The sequence below is a fragment of the Suillus discolor genome (genome assembly GCF_016758755.1).
Source record: "Suillus discolor strain FC423 chromosome Unknown F5147scaffold_17, whole genome shotgun sequence".
NCBI classification, from domain to species: Eukaryota; Fungi; Basidiomycota; class Agaricomycetes; order Boletales; family Suillaceae; genus Suillus; species Suillus discolor.
In genome coordinates this window covers 599,350-614,519 of record NW_024541264.1, presented here as the reverse complement: position 1 = coordinate 614,519, position 15,170 = coordinate 599,350, and the positions used below count along the sequence as shown (strand labels likewise).

At 42.9% G+C, this 15,170-nt stretch overlaps 5 protein-coding genes across 5 annotated transcripts; 3 read left to right on the top strand and 2 right to left on the bottom strand.

The window, feature by feature from the left end:
* Positions 1–425: 425 nt before the first annotated feature.
* F5147DRAFT_573072 (uncharacterized protein) lies at positions 426–869 on the top strand (the record flags this gene model as incomplete). Its single annotated transcript, XM_041431134.1, has 1 exon — positions 426–869. The coding sequence occupies one exon, from the start codon at positions 426–428 to the stop codon at positions 867–869; it is 444 nt and encodes a 147-aa protein (XP_041294943.1).
* A 1,567-nt stretch (positions 870–2,436) lies between these two features.
* On the top strand, positions 2,437–3,230 carry F5147DRAFT_651351 (uncharacterized protein; the record flags this gene model as incomplete). Its single annotated transcript, XM_041433530.1, has 4 exons — positions 2,437–2,592; positions 2,701–2,827; positions 2,890–3,005; positions 3,057–3,230. The coding sequence occupies 4 exons, from the start codon at positions 2,437–2,439 to the stop codon at positions 3,228–3,230; spliced, it is 573 nt and encodes a 190-aa protein (XP_041294942.1).
* A 1,475-nt stretch (positions 3,231–4,705) lies between these two features.
* F5147DRAFT_771862 (uncharacterized protein) lies at positions 4,706–7,007 on the top strand (the record flags this gene model as incomplete). The annotated part of the gene is made up of 6 exons (XM_041441293.1): positions 4,706–4,771; positions 5,808–6,186; positions 6,314–6,351; positions 6,410–6,586; positions 6,636–6,809; positions 6,879–7,007. 6 exons carry the CDS (start codon positions 4,706–4,708, stop codon positions 7,005–7,007), a joined length of 963 nt encoding a protein of 320 aa, XP_041294941.1.
* A 1,980-nt stretch (positions 7,008–8,987) lies between these two features.
* F5147DRAFT_530056 (uncharacterized protein) lies at positions 8,988–9,380 on the bottom strand (the record flags this gene model as incomplete). Its single annotated transcript, XM_041430063.1, has 1 exon — positions 8,988–9,380. A coding segment is annotated over one exon (393 nt), but the record flags the coding sequence as incomplete, so codon positions are not given.
* A 1,994-nt stretch (positions 9,381–11,374) lies between these two features.
* Positions 11,375–15,069, bottom strand: F5147DRAFT_752573 (major facilitator superfamily domain-containing protein; the record flags this gene model as incomplete). Its single annotated transcript, XM_041440219.1, has 20 exons — positions 11,375–11,632; positions 11,685–11,832; positions 11,883–11,959; positions 12,014–12,281; positions 12,330–12,363; positions 12,416–12,438; positions 12,492–12,498; positions 12,553–12,613; positions 12,661–12,776; positions 12,825–12,994; positions 13,055–13,072; positions 13,123–13,151; positions 13,210–13,234; positions 13,288–13,335; positions 13,388–13,521; positions 13,571–13,611; positions 13,653–13,729; positions 13,784–13,857; positions 13,908–14,048; positions 15,055–15,069. 20 exons carry the CDS (start codon positions 15,067–15,069, stop codon positions 11,375–11,377), a joined length of 1,764 nt encoding a protein of 587 aa, XP_041294939.1.
* Between the last annotated feature and the right edge of the window lie 101 nt (positions 15,070–15,170).

The following is a 15,170-nucleotide window of genomic DNA, read 5'->3' as shown; positions in this document are numbered from 1 at the left end:
CCCTACCGAGCTTAAGCTTCTGTACAATGGGAGTTACCCTCCTGTTGCTGCAAAAATCATTGACAGAGCTCATCTCAGAGCTTAAGGAGCCAAGTGCAATAGAACCTGCTGCAAAGAAGAAGACTAGTTACTTTGTGAGACCCTCTGCAGTGCTTCAGAGTAACACACCCTTCTGCTTCAAATCCACACTACCAAATAACATTTCATCCTCCTCCTTCACCCCGCAATGCTATAAACACAACCTCGCACCAATGTCATCCTCTCTCCATCCGCACTGCCTAGCTCATGATTAGATGCATCTGTGGTTACTACCTGGTGAGAGCCTGCACAAAACCATCTCCTCAGGCAGTAAGAACAGGATTCTCATTTCCAATGACCAGCTCAACTACATCCTTGAAGTCATGGGCTCCTCATAGGTACCCTCCATGAAAGAGACCTATGGTGCAAACCTATTAGTATTTCAAGTCTTCTGCGACACTTACAGAATCTCAGAAGAGAACAGATGCCCTATCTCACCTGGTTTACTCTTAACCTTCCTATCAAGCTGTGCTAGTACATATTCAGGCTCTTCATTGGCCAACTATGCTACTGGTCTCAAAGTGTGGCACCTGCTACATGGTCAACCTTGGCTTATAGATGCCAAAGAACTGTCTCCCTATCTTAAATCATTAATCACTTCAATCCCTGCTCACGCTATCATCAATTGCTTTCATACACATTTTCTAATTTTTATTTTTATTTTTTTCATAGAACACCTTAAAGCCATTGACATCCTTTTTTGCCTTAATCTACTTAGATTGTTCTGTCTTTACAAAATAATAGTATCCTCAAAGTGCTTTATTTGCCTGATTTTAAGTGAACTGCCTTAGTTTAAGGAAATGGATCTACTTTTTTTCCTTATTTTAAGACAGGAAAACAGCCTTAAAATTGCCTTATTGTGTGAATTAAGGCACTTCAAAAGCAAATAAGGCACTCAATGATTTGCTGATGTTATTGGTATTCCAATACTAATAGCACAACACTACCTGGTGAGCTCATTGTGGTCCACCTGAGTGTCAATGATGTTCAAATCAATTACTGACATATACAACCTTAGACTACCTGGTGAGCTGGTGTGATACTCAGACCTGCACTGGGTAGGAACAAGTGTCTTTTGATATATTTGTGTCAAGTCCTATAGAAACTCACAGGATCTATATCATTCCAGTTCTCTTTAGCAACCAGTTTCCTTTGGCTGATAACCAACTGGCATATACCTGCACTTGAGCCTGTTCTCTGTACTATCCATCCATGTCCTTTCCATGTCCACCTATCTCCGCTGGTGTGTGTTCATTTTCTCTCTTGGTTTGACTAAATGATAGTAAAACTTATTACATGTAACTGCATACTCCATTCCACACATATTCCCATTACATATTCCCTATCTGCCTTGTTTCATCCCTACAGTTCTCGCCTATAGGTTTTGGACACTTATACAGTAGGATAAAATCTCGCATGCTATATATAGTAGGACACTTTCCTTCCCTTGGACACTACCTTTGTTTTGAGGAGTCATCTTATACATTCTTAGTACTTTGTTCAATTGACAAGCTTTGTTCATTCTCACTCTGAACCCACATATTCTTGACCACTCTGAGAATGCACCTCTAAATTTTTCTTACCTAGGCTCTGTGTGGATCTGAACTGCTTTTGGGTTCTGACTTAGCACCTCATACCTAGTTATACCTCGGCCATAAATCTCGTCTATACCTAGCCGCTACTCGACACAGAATATCTTTTCTGTGGGGAAAATCTATGTATTTTTAATAATTAGGAGGACAACAAATAAGACTAGCACTTTATTCAACAATATTAAGAGCTTAGCTGCTTTAAGACTACATTAAGAGGGTGTACTCTGTTCTGATTCTGCATCATACTCATTGTGAGTGCCTAAGCAGCAGAAAAGTTAGTTTTGAAGCCACATATTTCGGTTGATTCAGTTATGTTAGTCTTAGTTTGATCTCCTCTAATTTTTGAGAATAGGGAGTGTTTACAAGATATTACTCTGATTCATTGTATGCTGTTGTGATTCATATCTTCATCTTTATATTGCATACCTTTGCAATCCTCTTCTAGTAGTATTATAGTAATCCATCAAGCCAGTTATCAATTCAGCTACATCATCTAGGATCTTTATCTTTAGTGTCCTAAGCACTGCATTAAGCCAGTTAATGGTCACTGTCTCAACCTACCTAAAGTCATTAGAAGTTTGTTTAGAACAACTCTGCTATTTATGCCTCCTTCCATGAATGTCCATGGATGATAGTAAGAACTGGTAATTTTATTGCCAATCACATCTTAGTAAGACAGCGCAAACTAATGTCTCATTTTAACCCTCATACTTCAAATTAGCCACTGTCATTCAATCCTTACACTACCCACCATCCACAGGACTCCATGCACCATCAGCATGAGTCTGCTCCTCACCAGCACAAGTCCACATACTATCAGCATGAAGATCTCGTGTACTATCAGCATCAGAATTTCGTGTACCATCAGCATGAGTCTGCTCCACACCAGGATGAGTCTTCTTACTATCAGCATAAAGATTTTGTACATTATTAGCATCAGGATTTTGCCCACCATCAGCATGATTCTGCTCCCCACCAGCACAAGTCCACTTACTATTAGTATAAAGATTTTGTACACCATCAGCATTAGTATTTCATGCATCCTCAGCAGGATTTCACATACCATCAGCAGGAAGACTATATGGATGATCCACAGAACATTATATCTGACACTGGATCCTTGACCAGATATGTTACTCCATCATATGGATTATTGAGTGAGTCTACTTCCTTGCCTACACTAACAGATTTATGTCTAGTGCTTAACTTTCCACCATAGCACTCAGTTGGGTCGGTAATGATGAGAAATTCCAGGCCCTTTCAGTTCTACCACCAGATCTTGAACACTTATGGCCAATGTCAATGGGAGAGATCTCCAACTCCCATGTGATACATGTAAGTTATTGTTAGTTTCTGCATCATCAAAAATTGACCTGACTATATTAGACCACAGGACCTGCAAGGACATCCAAAACACATTGTCATACAACTAGATGCATGCCTCTCACACCACTGTGTCTTGTCATTCCTGCTGTGACACCCACAATGATGACAGTGACAGTAGTGGCAGAATCCATCAAAGATTTCACCATTAAGATCAGTCCCAAGACACACAAATAAGTGACCTTGGTCTTGAAAGAGTGCATCTTAGCCATTATCTTTTCCAACAATGTCAAAAAATGCATTGTCAAAAAAGTCATTTCTGAAGTCAGACTTAGAATACTAGCCCTTCTTAGTATGGATTAACATGCAACCACTGACTTATACTAATTCTTTGATCCTACTAGTTGCAACCCAGTAGATGGCTAATGCAAAGGACACCAGAAGTATTTGGTGTACAGTGACAAAATTTTGCACTGCATTTGCAATAATCATCCGACAGGCTATTGTGATGGGATATTTCCTGCTCCCTCCACAGGGCTGTGATATCCCTCCAAATACCTTTTGTACTGATTGAGTACACTGCCTCATTGTAGACAATCTCTTGGTGTTTATGCATCAATACACCTTTACTGCAGTAAGTTTTTATTTATTTTTGAGAACACTCTTATTTGATTTCAATAGGGCAGTGTGCTTGTCATTCACTCGAAATTCACTAACCATATTCATCCTTTAAACTACATGGCACATTTCTCGATAAATCCTTATGCTGCCAACTATGTTACGCTATTGATGCAGCCGGTGCCATTACAGAGTCTGTATTGATGGAGTAGGGTGTGTCACAACTTACAAAGGGCAGCCATGACACTTGTATACACCATCAGTCCCACAAATTATGCATGACCAGCTGGCAGGAGCTTCTCGTTGGAGCAGTATATTGAGATACTCTTTGGTCCTTGGAACCCATTGCTAGAGATAGTTGTTTTGACTCTTGAAACAAGCTGAACAATGGACAGGACACCAGATATTACAGAAAGTGCTCACCAGGGACTTGGGTAGCTCCAGTGGCATAACATTCTGCTGGTCCAGGTCTCCAAAGTAATCTTCTCCTCCATGATATAGCATATTCTGGGATAGTTGCTTCATTGGCAACTTGGTAGGGGTGGCTGTAACTGATCTTATTTTCTGGATCTTAGGTCTCTCTATCTATTTCCCTGTTACTTTCCTGCTTCAGAATGCTTTCTTCTATTCCACAACAGAAATATTGCTGGTGGGTGTCCACTCCTGGACTTTAGATCCTCCCATTCTTTGATTTTGATGATGAGTGATGATTTAAGCTAGGAATTTGTTCACTACTAGATTGAGACAAACACTGAAGTCATATACATAGCATGTTTTGGCATAGGTATTATTGCAGACTTTAAATTCATCCTGCTTTGATCAGTCCTCGAACTCCTCAGTTTCAATAGGATTATGTCAGGCCTGTATCTCAGTCATATGTACTTGTAGAATAAGCAGCCAGTATTACACAAGAAGAAGCAATACAGGTCTGTATGCAGGTGGATCATGTAGCTAGACATACATAATATAAACATTTTGGAAAGGCACTGAAAGAGCTGCCAAGTAGGGATCTGGAACCAACAATTTTCAACTCTCCAACCATTTCATTTTATCAACTGTATAGTAACATAGCCAGGAGTGAATCCCCTGCCATCATGTCCCAGCAGACCAAGCTTTCCCTGATCAAGGCAGAAATTGCAGTCCTCCAGGCCTACCTGGAGGTCTGGAGGTCTGTCAAAGGTAAACAATGGTACCTCATTTTGAAGGCTGTACACAAGGAAGCTTGCCTTCAAGCTCCCACTCAGTGTAGCACTCAAGCTCATGCTAGGCTCGTATTCAGCTATTTTCCAATGCATGTCAAATGCCCATTGCACACAAATCACTTTCCAATGTTATCCAACACTTATCCGCTAATCCGACGCTAATCTGATGAAACCTGACACTAATCCGACGGACCTGACATTTCCCGTGTATCAGACCCGATATTTTCCCATGCACTTGTCCTCCCTATGTCTTGTCCTGTCATATATTTCGCATACCTCCTACCTATTTTAATTACCTTTCTACCTCTGAGTAGGAGGAGGTCATCCGATATTTGTAGTTCTTAGTTGGATTCCGCAATATCATCCTTTCTTTATCTGAAACATCTGACAGTAACCTGCCATTCACTATCCCTGACATTTGCTATATTCCCAATACAAACCCGACACTAATCCATTGCAACCTGAGGCAAACCTGCTAACCAGAAACCTAAAAACATTGGACCCGACATTTTTGACATCAGACTCGTAATTATACCTTCAGACTTTGTTTCCCACACTTCGTACTATCTTCCTTTTGTTATAACTGATTATTACAATACCATACAGCAAACCCCTCGGGTCAAATGCACTTGTCTTGCAAGTATAGCAGACTAGGCTGTGCACGACCACAACACATTTTTATATTGCTGGTGACTTTCTTTGTGTAGTGTCCAGCAATTGTTGTATCTCTACAACGCCCTGTGCAAGCACCTGATTGAGGTGCATATTTTCAGGATGAGGATTCTAATCATGACAATGTAGGAGTGACTGACATGTATCAGAACAATCGCACCTCTAGCAGGAAGAGTAAAGACCGGCACATCAACATAGCTCAGGCGCCAAAGCAAGCGAGCCTGCAGAGCACTAACAAATAAGCTCAGAGTCATTCGAACACCCTAGTGGTTGTAAGTACTCACTCATATTGCTACTACTGTGTATTGACACCGTTTTTCAGCCTAATATTGATTATGATGTCTTCCAGGCTCACCACAAGAAGAATTGTCGGCCACGTTCACCGTCCCCTACATATTTGAACAGTGTACAGAATCGCCATCCAAAGACTAAGCATGCTCGCACAAGAAACACCCTGTCAAGTGATGACTCTGACCAGTCTGAGCAGGACGACTTGGAGGACCTCGCCAATGAGGTCAAGATTGATACTGGGAGGCACCGTCACACCAAGAAAGTGAAGGGTGCTACTACTAATTGTGATGCAACTAATGTTGGGTTCTACCCATCACTCTGGCAAAAACTTCTTGACCATGCAAAGGCTAATTTCAGGCTTCATATCGCTATTTCAGTCCCATTCCCCGACAAAGAGGAATCCATTGGCAGTACTGGAGTCTGGTGAAGTGATCGTGGAAGCGATTGTGCACTGGCAAGAACAGAAATGCAAACTTGAGAAAGGTATTTTATTTTCTCAAATTACAGTTAGTACTGCCCACTGACAAGCATATGAAGGCTACTACCCTGAATTCAAGATGGGGATGGCTACTGTGGTAAGTCGTACTAACATATATGTTTTCATTCACTACTATGTAAGTCATGCGGATCCAGGTTTTTAACAATGCTGCGACATTCCGCAACAAGGTCAAACAAATCGCACTTACTGTCGTTCCAATGGCATATGAACTAGCACTTGGCATCAATAGGAATACAATCAATAGCATCAAACTCAGGGCAACCGGTTTGTTGAAGAAAGCAATGTATCTATGTGGCCATCCTGATTCTGATGTATGTTGTTCATTGTCCTTGATATTCAATTCTAAATGTCTAGTACTAGGGTCATGCATCTAACTTTGCAAACAACATGATCCAGATCGCTTGCCATAAGTCATTTTATGACAATGGTTCCAAATCACTCAAGCAATTCACTGAGTTTCAGAAGACCGTTCCACCCCCAGCACTCTTTCTCGTTGGAACTATTTTGAGTGCACCTGCAGCATGCTTAAAGCGTGTTTGCTGATTCTGAGTTTATTCTACTAAGATTCATAATGTGATCTATATCTACAGTAAATATGGCCAGGTAAATGGTGCCAAGCAGACACCTATCGAGGATTCGGAGGCTTCCTATGATCGTATTTCGACATTGTTCAACTGCACAAACAAAGACAAGTATCACGGACCAAAACTACATCAAATGCTCAAAGCTTAGGCATTGGAAGGCATGTAAGTCCAGCATGATTTTTCACAAGTAACAGTATATTGACCATTGAGTTAGGAATGCACATGGCACCATCTTTGATGCTGACAAAGGCAACGACGGCTGTTCAGAGTGGGACATTGATCTCAATTAATTTACTACTACTATCATTGTTTTATTTTGAATTGAATTATCATTGGTTTTCATATTAATGTATTAGTGTGTAAGAATAATCGCTATACTAACAGTACTGGTAGCAGTATATTGAAAGTGCTACTACTATGGAACACCATACACCACTGTATGACACTGCATAGCAGGTTTGTGCTATGCAGTGTCATACAGCACTACAGTGCTGTGCCCGATGGCACAGCATGACACATCCAAAGCACACACTGTGGCTTGGCTGCACATGGAGGGACCTCCCTGCAAACCCTGAGTCTCTATACAGCAATGTGCAGTGCCACACATCCCATTTGGGTTTTGCTGATACAGGATAGGTTTGTAACCCCTCTGAAGCCAGATAGTCAGTTAATGTGTCCAGAGGCACATCACTGGCATCAAGACCACTGTCAGTTTCGTCAAATGGAGATTCATCACCATCATCCTCTGCTGCCACCTCGGCATCTATGGCACCCAACTTGTACTGTACTGTTGATGTGAGTGTGAGGGATACATGTTGATAAAGTGATGGAGTTTGAGTTGAGGTTGTGGTCAAGTGCGGCGATGAAATTGGTATCAAGCAGCTGCATGACAGATAAGGTCTGCAATGGGATGGTTGACCAAATCAATGCTGGAACAGTTAACAACTGTTTGATTTCATGTCTAACAGACGATGGAAGGTGGTTCTGCTCAAAAATGCGACCACATTCAAGCCAATCTGAGGCAACAAATGCATCAGTTTCAAGTTGTGGCATGACTGGGAGTGATATTGAAGGCAGACTTACAGTTCCAGTAGGTCCAGTGTTTAAGACCACATCCAGTGTTGCTTGACAGTTTACAGGTGAAACAATGTGCAGCAATAGCGAAGTACCAACAGACTCAGAGATCCGCCATCGACGACGGCGATGCAATAGTATGTTACACTTTGTCACACCTGACTGAAGCTATTTTGGTCAAGTCACAGGTCACACCAACATTTGAAGCTATGAAGCTAAGTGTAAGATGGTCATGGCTGGATGTGGTTGAAGTTAGTGTCATATCTCTACAGTATGAATCAATATTGTACAAACAACAAACATACCATATGAGCCTGACCCCAAAACATTATTCAGCCTGAAACTACCATCGATTCAATTCAGGGCCTTATTTATGCTATGTGACAGGACTAAATAATACAGCAATGGTGCATACCATGGTTGATGGCACAGACAGAAAGTTGTTCAACTTCCATGTGACTAAAGCTGACTTAAACTAACTCAAGTTGATATTTCTGGAGAAACAGCTTGTAGCCGATTCACATGACTAGTAAGTTGAACCAAGCCAGACAATGTGGTTCAACTCACAAAAATAGCCAAACTACAGATGTAGCCGATCAAGAGATGTGGGAATCTACATTTCAGAACATGGAGCTGGTGTAGCTTCGAACATGCCCCCCCCTCCTGTAACACTGTGACCATCACGTTAATTAGTCTAAATCTGGTAGCTTAGTAATACAAACCCAATATCATTCAGTCTGCAAAAAAATACGAGAAGGCATACAAATGATAGTGTGATAAGCAAAGTAAAAGCAAGGTCTGTACTACATAAACAACAAGTGAAATGCCTGAGGAAGCTATGTAAAGTAATCAATCAATGGATCAAGTGAAGGTGATGGAACCAATGGAACAACTAAGTTACCAATGTGTGTGAGGTATGCAGATGAACAGCTGTACAAGCTCATTTGGAGGGCATAGAACTAGCAGAATTCAAGGCAGGGTGTTTGGAAAGACATGATGTAGATGCCGGGACATTCTCCTTCTTGGTGTGGTCATATGACGTTGGCCAGTGCTCCTTTGGAATGTATGCAGCCTTCTGCTCCAGCTCCGAAAATGCCATAGTCGTCAAGACACTGGACAGTAAAGCAACCCCAGTCTCCCTACATCCAGGAACGACATACTCCATGTGCGAATTCAGGACATGCTCGGCCATATTATAGCGCCAAACAGCATCGACAGATATTGCCTGCACCTTTCGTGAGGTCCTGCCAGGTTGGGGAGGAAGGGTCAGGTGGCATAATTCGCATTTGATGGGGACATTGCGAGATGGTGTGTTCTTCAATCCTACAGCTGCAGACCCATACCTGAAATTGTGCTTGTAGATGCACTTTGTTTCCCAGGTGGGTGCTGCATCCCCTTTCACAACGATCATGATCGCACATTGGGGCATTCCTGAATGACCACAGAAGAATTAAAAACATACCATCAGCCAATGGATAAGGAAAGTTTTTAGGATCAGAAGGAGAGATGGATGATATCGATGTAAAGAGTTAATTCTATGTGGGCGCTACAAAAGTGTTACCTTAAGACTCAGAGTGCGAGTGAGATGTTCGTCCCAAAGAGACTGCCTATAGAAATGCTCCTTGATATAAAGCAAGGGATATCTTGTTAAGATTGAAGGTGAGAGAAGGGAAAGCTACCAAGAGTGCACTCGGTGTCCCGAGGATGTGTCCGAAGTACCAAAGTACTCGTCCGAAGTGGTCCGAAGGTGGTCCAACATCAAGAAACGAAGGTCCAAGGTTGTGCGAAGCGTCTGAGGAGCTTCTGATGAACAGCGAGTGTTCCGAGAGAAGTACGGCGGGTGTATCAAAGTATAAGACTCGCAAAGTAAAACTAAGCAAAGTCTATCGGAAAGAACTTAGAGACAGCGAGAAGCAAAATGGCAGCAGTCAGGCCAAACAATCATTCTGAATGAACAAAGATCAATTGTGCGAAGTATGACTATCCGAAAGTGACTCTACTGACTATGACTCGTAGCAGGGAAAGTGAAGTGAAGTGCAAGTATCTAGCGAGGCAGATTATATCCTATAGCGTGAAGGTCCAGAAACTGTGTAGGCGAAACTAGTAGCGAGATAAGACATCCAAAATGTAATAAGACTCGAGGCGAGCCACTACAGAGATATGCATGTAATAAGGCGCGAGGTGTGCAGCAGCGAAGTCAAACGGACACAGATGGGACATGGTACAGAGGATCGGAAGTGTATGCAGGCCTCGGAAATGGACAGACAACCTTTGGACAACTCGGACAAATGCACGGAACTCTCAGAAGGTAAGAGGAGTGTCAAGGAGTGTATATGTGGAATACCTATGAAATTGGCAGGATACGAACCCAACACCGATCCGAGTGTTACATCGAGTTTAAGGGAAACTTCATTTCGATGGCCTTGGCCCACAGGATATCACAAGCAGCTTGCAGTGTATCAGCCGACACCTGCCAAGTACTCTGTCTGCCTTTGATCTCAGAGAAGTCGTCAGTGTTGATGTCATTGTGAAGACGAATGAAGGTTGGCTCTGGATTTATTGGCTCAATCATTGATCCGGTCATGCTAATACTGCGAAGGCCCAGATGATTCAGTGGAATCAATTGAACCGGAATGATGGCAATGGTGAGATCGAAAATCTAAGTCCATTTGAGATGAGTCCTTCGAACTTGTGCTGTCCAAGTCCCAGTCACTGTCATCGTCTGATATCTTGAAGCCTGATGATCCGAAAATCTTTGAATGCCATTGTAGTGAATCCATGAATGAGAGTATGATTCAGAGATGCGTCAATAACAACGATGCGTATGACGCGCATATAATTGATATTGGTCACATGATATCACTCATGACATCCAAAATACTGAATTCAGTGAGCAGCACCCTTCAACACGTGTCTTTCATTGATTCAACTATCTAGATGTGTTCTACAGTATTTAAAATGACCCCTTCTCAGTCTTCAGCAAACGATTCTATCAACTCCTGATGCCGCTATCGAGGAACTCAGAACGGTCCGCTGGTAACTTCCTGTGTATTAAGGTTTAAAAGCTTATCTAATGGTACGCTACATATCCGGAATTCTTATTTTGCACACCTCTTGTAGCCGATCAAAGCCAAATCCGAGCCGGGCCGAGCCGAGCCATGAAATAACTACATTCGGCCTCGGGAAGGTGTATCGACTTGTCATTGTTGATGGTAGATGAGGGTGAATCGGGGCATTCGAGGACCTCATCCAGATGGTCTGTGCAAGCCATTAAGCTTCATGCACCACCAGAGACCACCATCGATAAGGTATAATCAGGTACTCCACTTTCAGGTCTGTCAAGACAGGGGTATCAGACGTCCCTCACTCTATGCTTCCGCTTTCTACTTGACACCAATAGTGTCATCTTCCGTATCCGTTCATGTGAGTTCAATGGTGTCGTCACAAGCCTTGTCTCTTTTCCTTCTCAAGATCCGACTCCGTGACTGGTGAGCTTTCTTCTATCGTCACTTGAACAGCACCCTTCTCGACATCTCCTAACTTCTTCTCGCCGCCACGGATGATTTTGCGCTCTAGCGTATAGCCACGAATAAAGATAACTAGAAAGAGACCGAATGCAGATAGTGGCGTGTTGACCAACCAAATAGTACTGATAGACCGCGAGTAAGCATGCATAACCTCACCACGCACTGCTGGATTCTGGTAAGATCGGTAAGTAAGCCAGAACACAGATCATGAAATTGTTTCTGACAGAAATGGAAGAGATCTGCCTGACACTATCATTCAAAGCCGCTGCAGAAGTGTTCATGGTGAGGCCTTGGATGCCCCGCAGTTTCTGCTGAAGGACACTAGAAATAATAGCTTCTCCGATCGTAATACCGATCGTACCACCAAGAGTTCTGAAAACCAATCAGTACCAGTGAAATGCACATTGTAAAGTAATACTCACCGGAGGAATACAAAAGCACCTGTGCTGGTGGCCATGTCTTTGATAGGCATTGCTGCTTGTATAGCAACAAGCGGGGTCTATCACAGAAGCGACGCTGAGCACGGATCGTTATGATGATGTAGTAAACTCACCTGGAATAAGCCACCAACACCAAGCGCTGCAATTAAGGGGTAGATTTCCTTCTCTGCGCTGTTTAAAAGGGCTATAGTTATCACCTGACTTCGACAGTGACTATAAACATACGTAGTGCTCGTACTGTCCAACATGATCATGAGACCCCAACCAAGCGTCATGACACTCCATCCGAACCAGATGGCAGGACGGTAGGATCCCGTTCTGGTCACAACTATTCCGGAAGCCACTGACATGAGCGAACTGGTCAATGAATAAGGTAGCATTCTGCGTATGTCAGTAACCTGGAAACAACGACACATATTCAACGCTCACTGAATGCCAGAGGTCGTTGCCGATGCGCCAAGAACTGGTGTTGAACTCAGAAAAATGCATACTCGAAGGCTCTAAGACAGATCTACCTTGGTAGTACATTGGAAGGTAGCTAGAAGATCGCATGAGAATGTCAGATGCAAACTCTGTCTACAAAATACTCACTATGAACCTGGAATAACGATATGCATGGTTACTAAGACCCAAGACAGGTATGCGCACATACCTGTGAAGAATACCACACCATGCAAGAATGCAGAAACTAATATCAAGCCAGTTGTGCGTGTCTGGAAAATCATGAGAGACAAGATGAATGACTCTCTTGACAACTCACTTTAAAAAGACGAGGTGGGATGATGGGGGATCGCTTCGTGTATATCTCATTAACGCCACCGAGGATTAGCAACGTGCCTCCCACAGCAAGGAGAGCAATGGTTTCGCCGCTTTGCCCTAAAGCCGGTAAGATTTAGTTCTTTAGAACAGAAAGCATAACGTTACATGTTGTTTCGCTTGAGTTGAAACCTATAAGCAGGCAAATGACACCTATAACAATCACGAAAAGCCCAACAAAATCTAATTCTCGGAGATGGTCACGGAATGGTCTTCCTTGATGGGGGTTTAAATTTAAGAAGAAGAATAAAAGAATCCCAGCTAAGCCGCCAGTCGGTCTGTCTCAATAATGAGCTTCCGATCTGAGCACGAACGTTGGAGATACATATCAAACGCACAAATTGATCCAGAAGCACCTGGTACGCATCGATTGAGATTTTGATCAAAACAGAATGCGAATACTCACCACCTCCAACTTACATGATCGGTAAAAACCTAGAGTACAGAAAAATGATCAATTTTTAGATCGCTTCAGAAGATGTGGGGACCTTACACCGCCGATTAATGGTCCAATAACGCTGAGAAAATCGATAAGGTTTGAGCCTTTGAGGACTTGACTAGTCAGTCTTACCTTGCTATGCCCCAGGTGGCACCGATGAAACCACCATACTTGCCTCGGCTGAAAAATAGACAAGATCAAAAACCAACCAGGGTTAGTAACAGATACTCACTCTTGCAATGACACAATGTCAGATATAGTGATCTGTACGAGTTGCATGATGCCGCCGCCGCCAATTCCTTGTACAGCACGACAGACAATCAACCATGTCATAGTCTGGGCTGCGCCACATAACGCTGAACCAATCTGATCTATAATGTCAAAGTCAAATGGGATCCACGTGGTGGGGACATACTAAAAATATGACGATGGATCCATATAGTACGGGTTTGCGGCCTGCAGATGGCAATCATTAATGATATATGTAAGCATAGCACTGAAATAGCACTGGCCTAGAATATTGGATAGTTTGCCGTATAAGGGGCCCAAAGAAGCGGATGCCAGCATGTACGCACTGTATGAAAAGATGTTGGTGTGATGGCACCAACCTTAATTTGCATAGACGAACCTTCCTACCCAACTGTAGTTATTCCCCCCTCCGAGGTCTGCTACGATTGTGGGCAAGGCGGTGGCTACAATAGTCTCGTGAAATGTGAGTGAGATTTTGACGAACAACACAAGAATTTGCATACTTGATCTAAAGCTGCCAAGAATGCACTGCACATCAAACCAAAGAAAACAATTCCCAATCGATTTTTTGGGACGATATGCTCCTCATCCTTTTTCCATGATGCGCCTGGGCTTTGTTTGGCCTCTTTGACTGGAGATGACGGCTCTGCCATCGTTGTCATTTTGTGAGAGTCTCGTCACTCGAGGACACTACGAGTGGATTTCAAGAACGGACTGACGGCGTCAACAGAGAACAAAGAAAGTAGGTTCATGACTAGCTGGTATAATACTTAAGGGTAGAGGGCTCGAAAGTTGTGCCGAGGTGCCTGTATTACTGAGCAAAACGATTTGGCTGAGTCAGGTACATCTAGATAGTTGAACAAGATTGGTCACAAGAAAGCTTTACTTACCATGAAGATCGCCTATTTACGGCGTTCCGTGCCGTAAAATTGTATTCAGTCCCGCTCCCGAGTCTTAGGGTCCGCTCGACACGCACCACTACATGTTAGATCTTAGTCAGTTATTCGGAATTATATTTAGTTCCCGGCCAGTAAAAGTCAGAAGAAAATGAACGAGGGTGAGCATGAATCCTTCCACGGACTATAATAATATAGCCAAGGTCGTAGTGCTACTCGTAACTCCTCGGGATTAGTATTTTTCATCGCTTTGGAATCGGCCTGCGCACTGATAAATTAGTGTCTTTGGTGTCTCGAGAGAACTCACATGTTCAACCTAACTATCCCAGACTAGCTCCTCGAAGACTATCAGATGGACCCCCCGGCTGCGCATTTTCTGCATCCTAGTAAATCTGCGTCCACCCGCGCGGTAGTACTGATTTGCTGATCTGTATTATGTAATGGCGCCAGTGGAGGAATTCAAACCATTATTTGTTCCTTATCGATATCTACGACTGAGGTTTGACGTCTGTCTAGTCATTAATAATAGAATCATCCAATATCTGCGTGGACACTAACGCATCTAGGATAGTTTGAAGTCTGTCTAATCATTTGTCATCAATAAGCATTTATTGCACGTATCTTCGACTCCATGTACATGTCATTTTTGATTTTGTGACGGTTATAGATTTATTGAAAGGTCTAGCAGCAATGAACTTTGTTTAGCCTCCAAAAGCACCCAACGGATCACGGATACCAGCAACAACCCACGTACTGTGCCATCAGCCATAACTCTAATCCAAAACCAGAATCATGCATGAATATTGAATATTGAAATCATTGTCACCATGTGCAGGCAATGACAGAATGACGTCGAACGTGCTCCACACG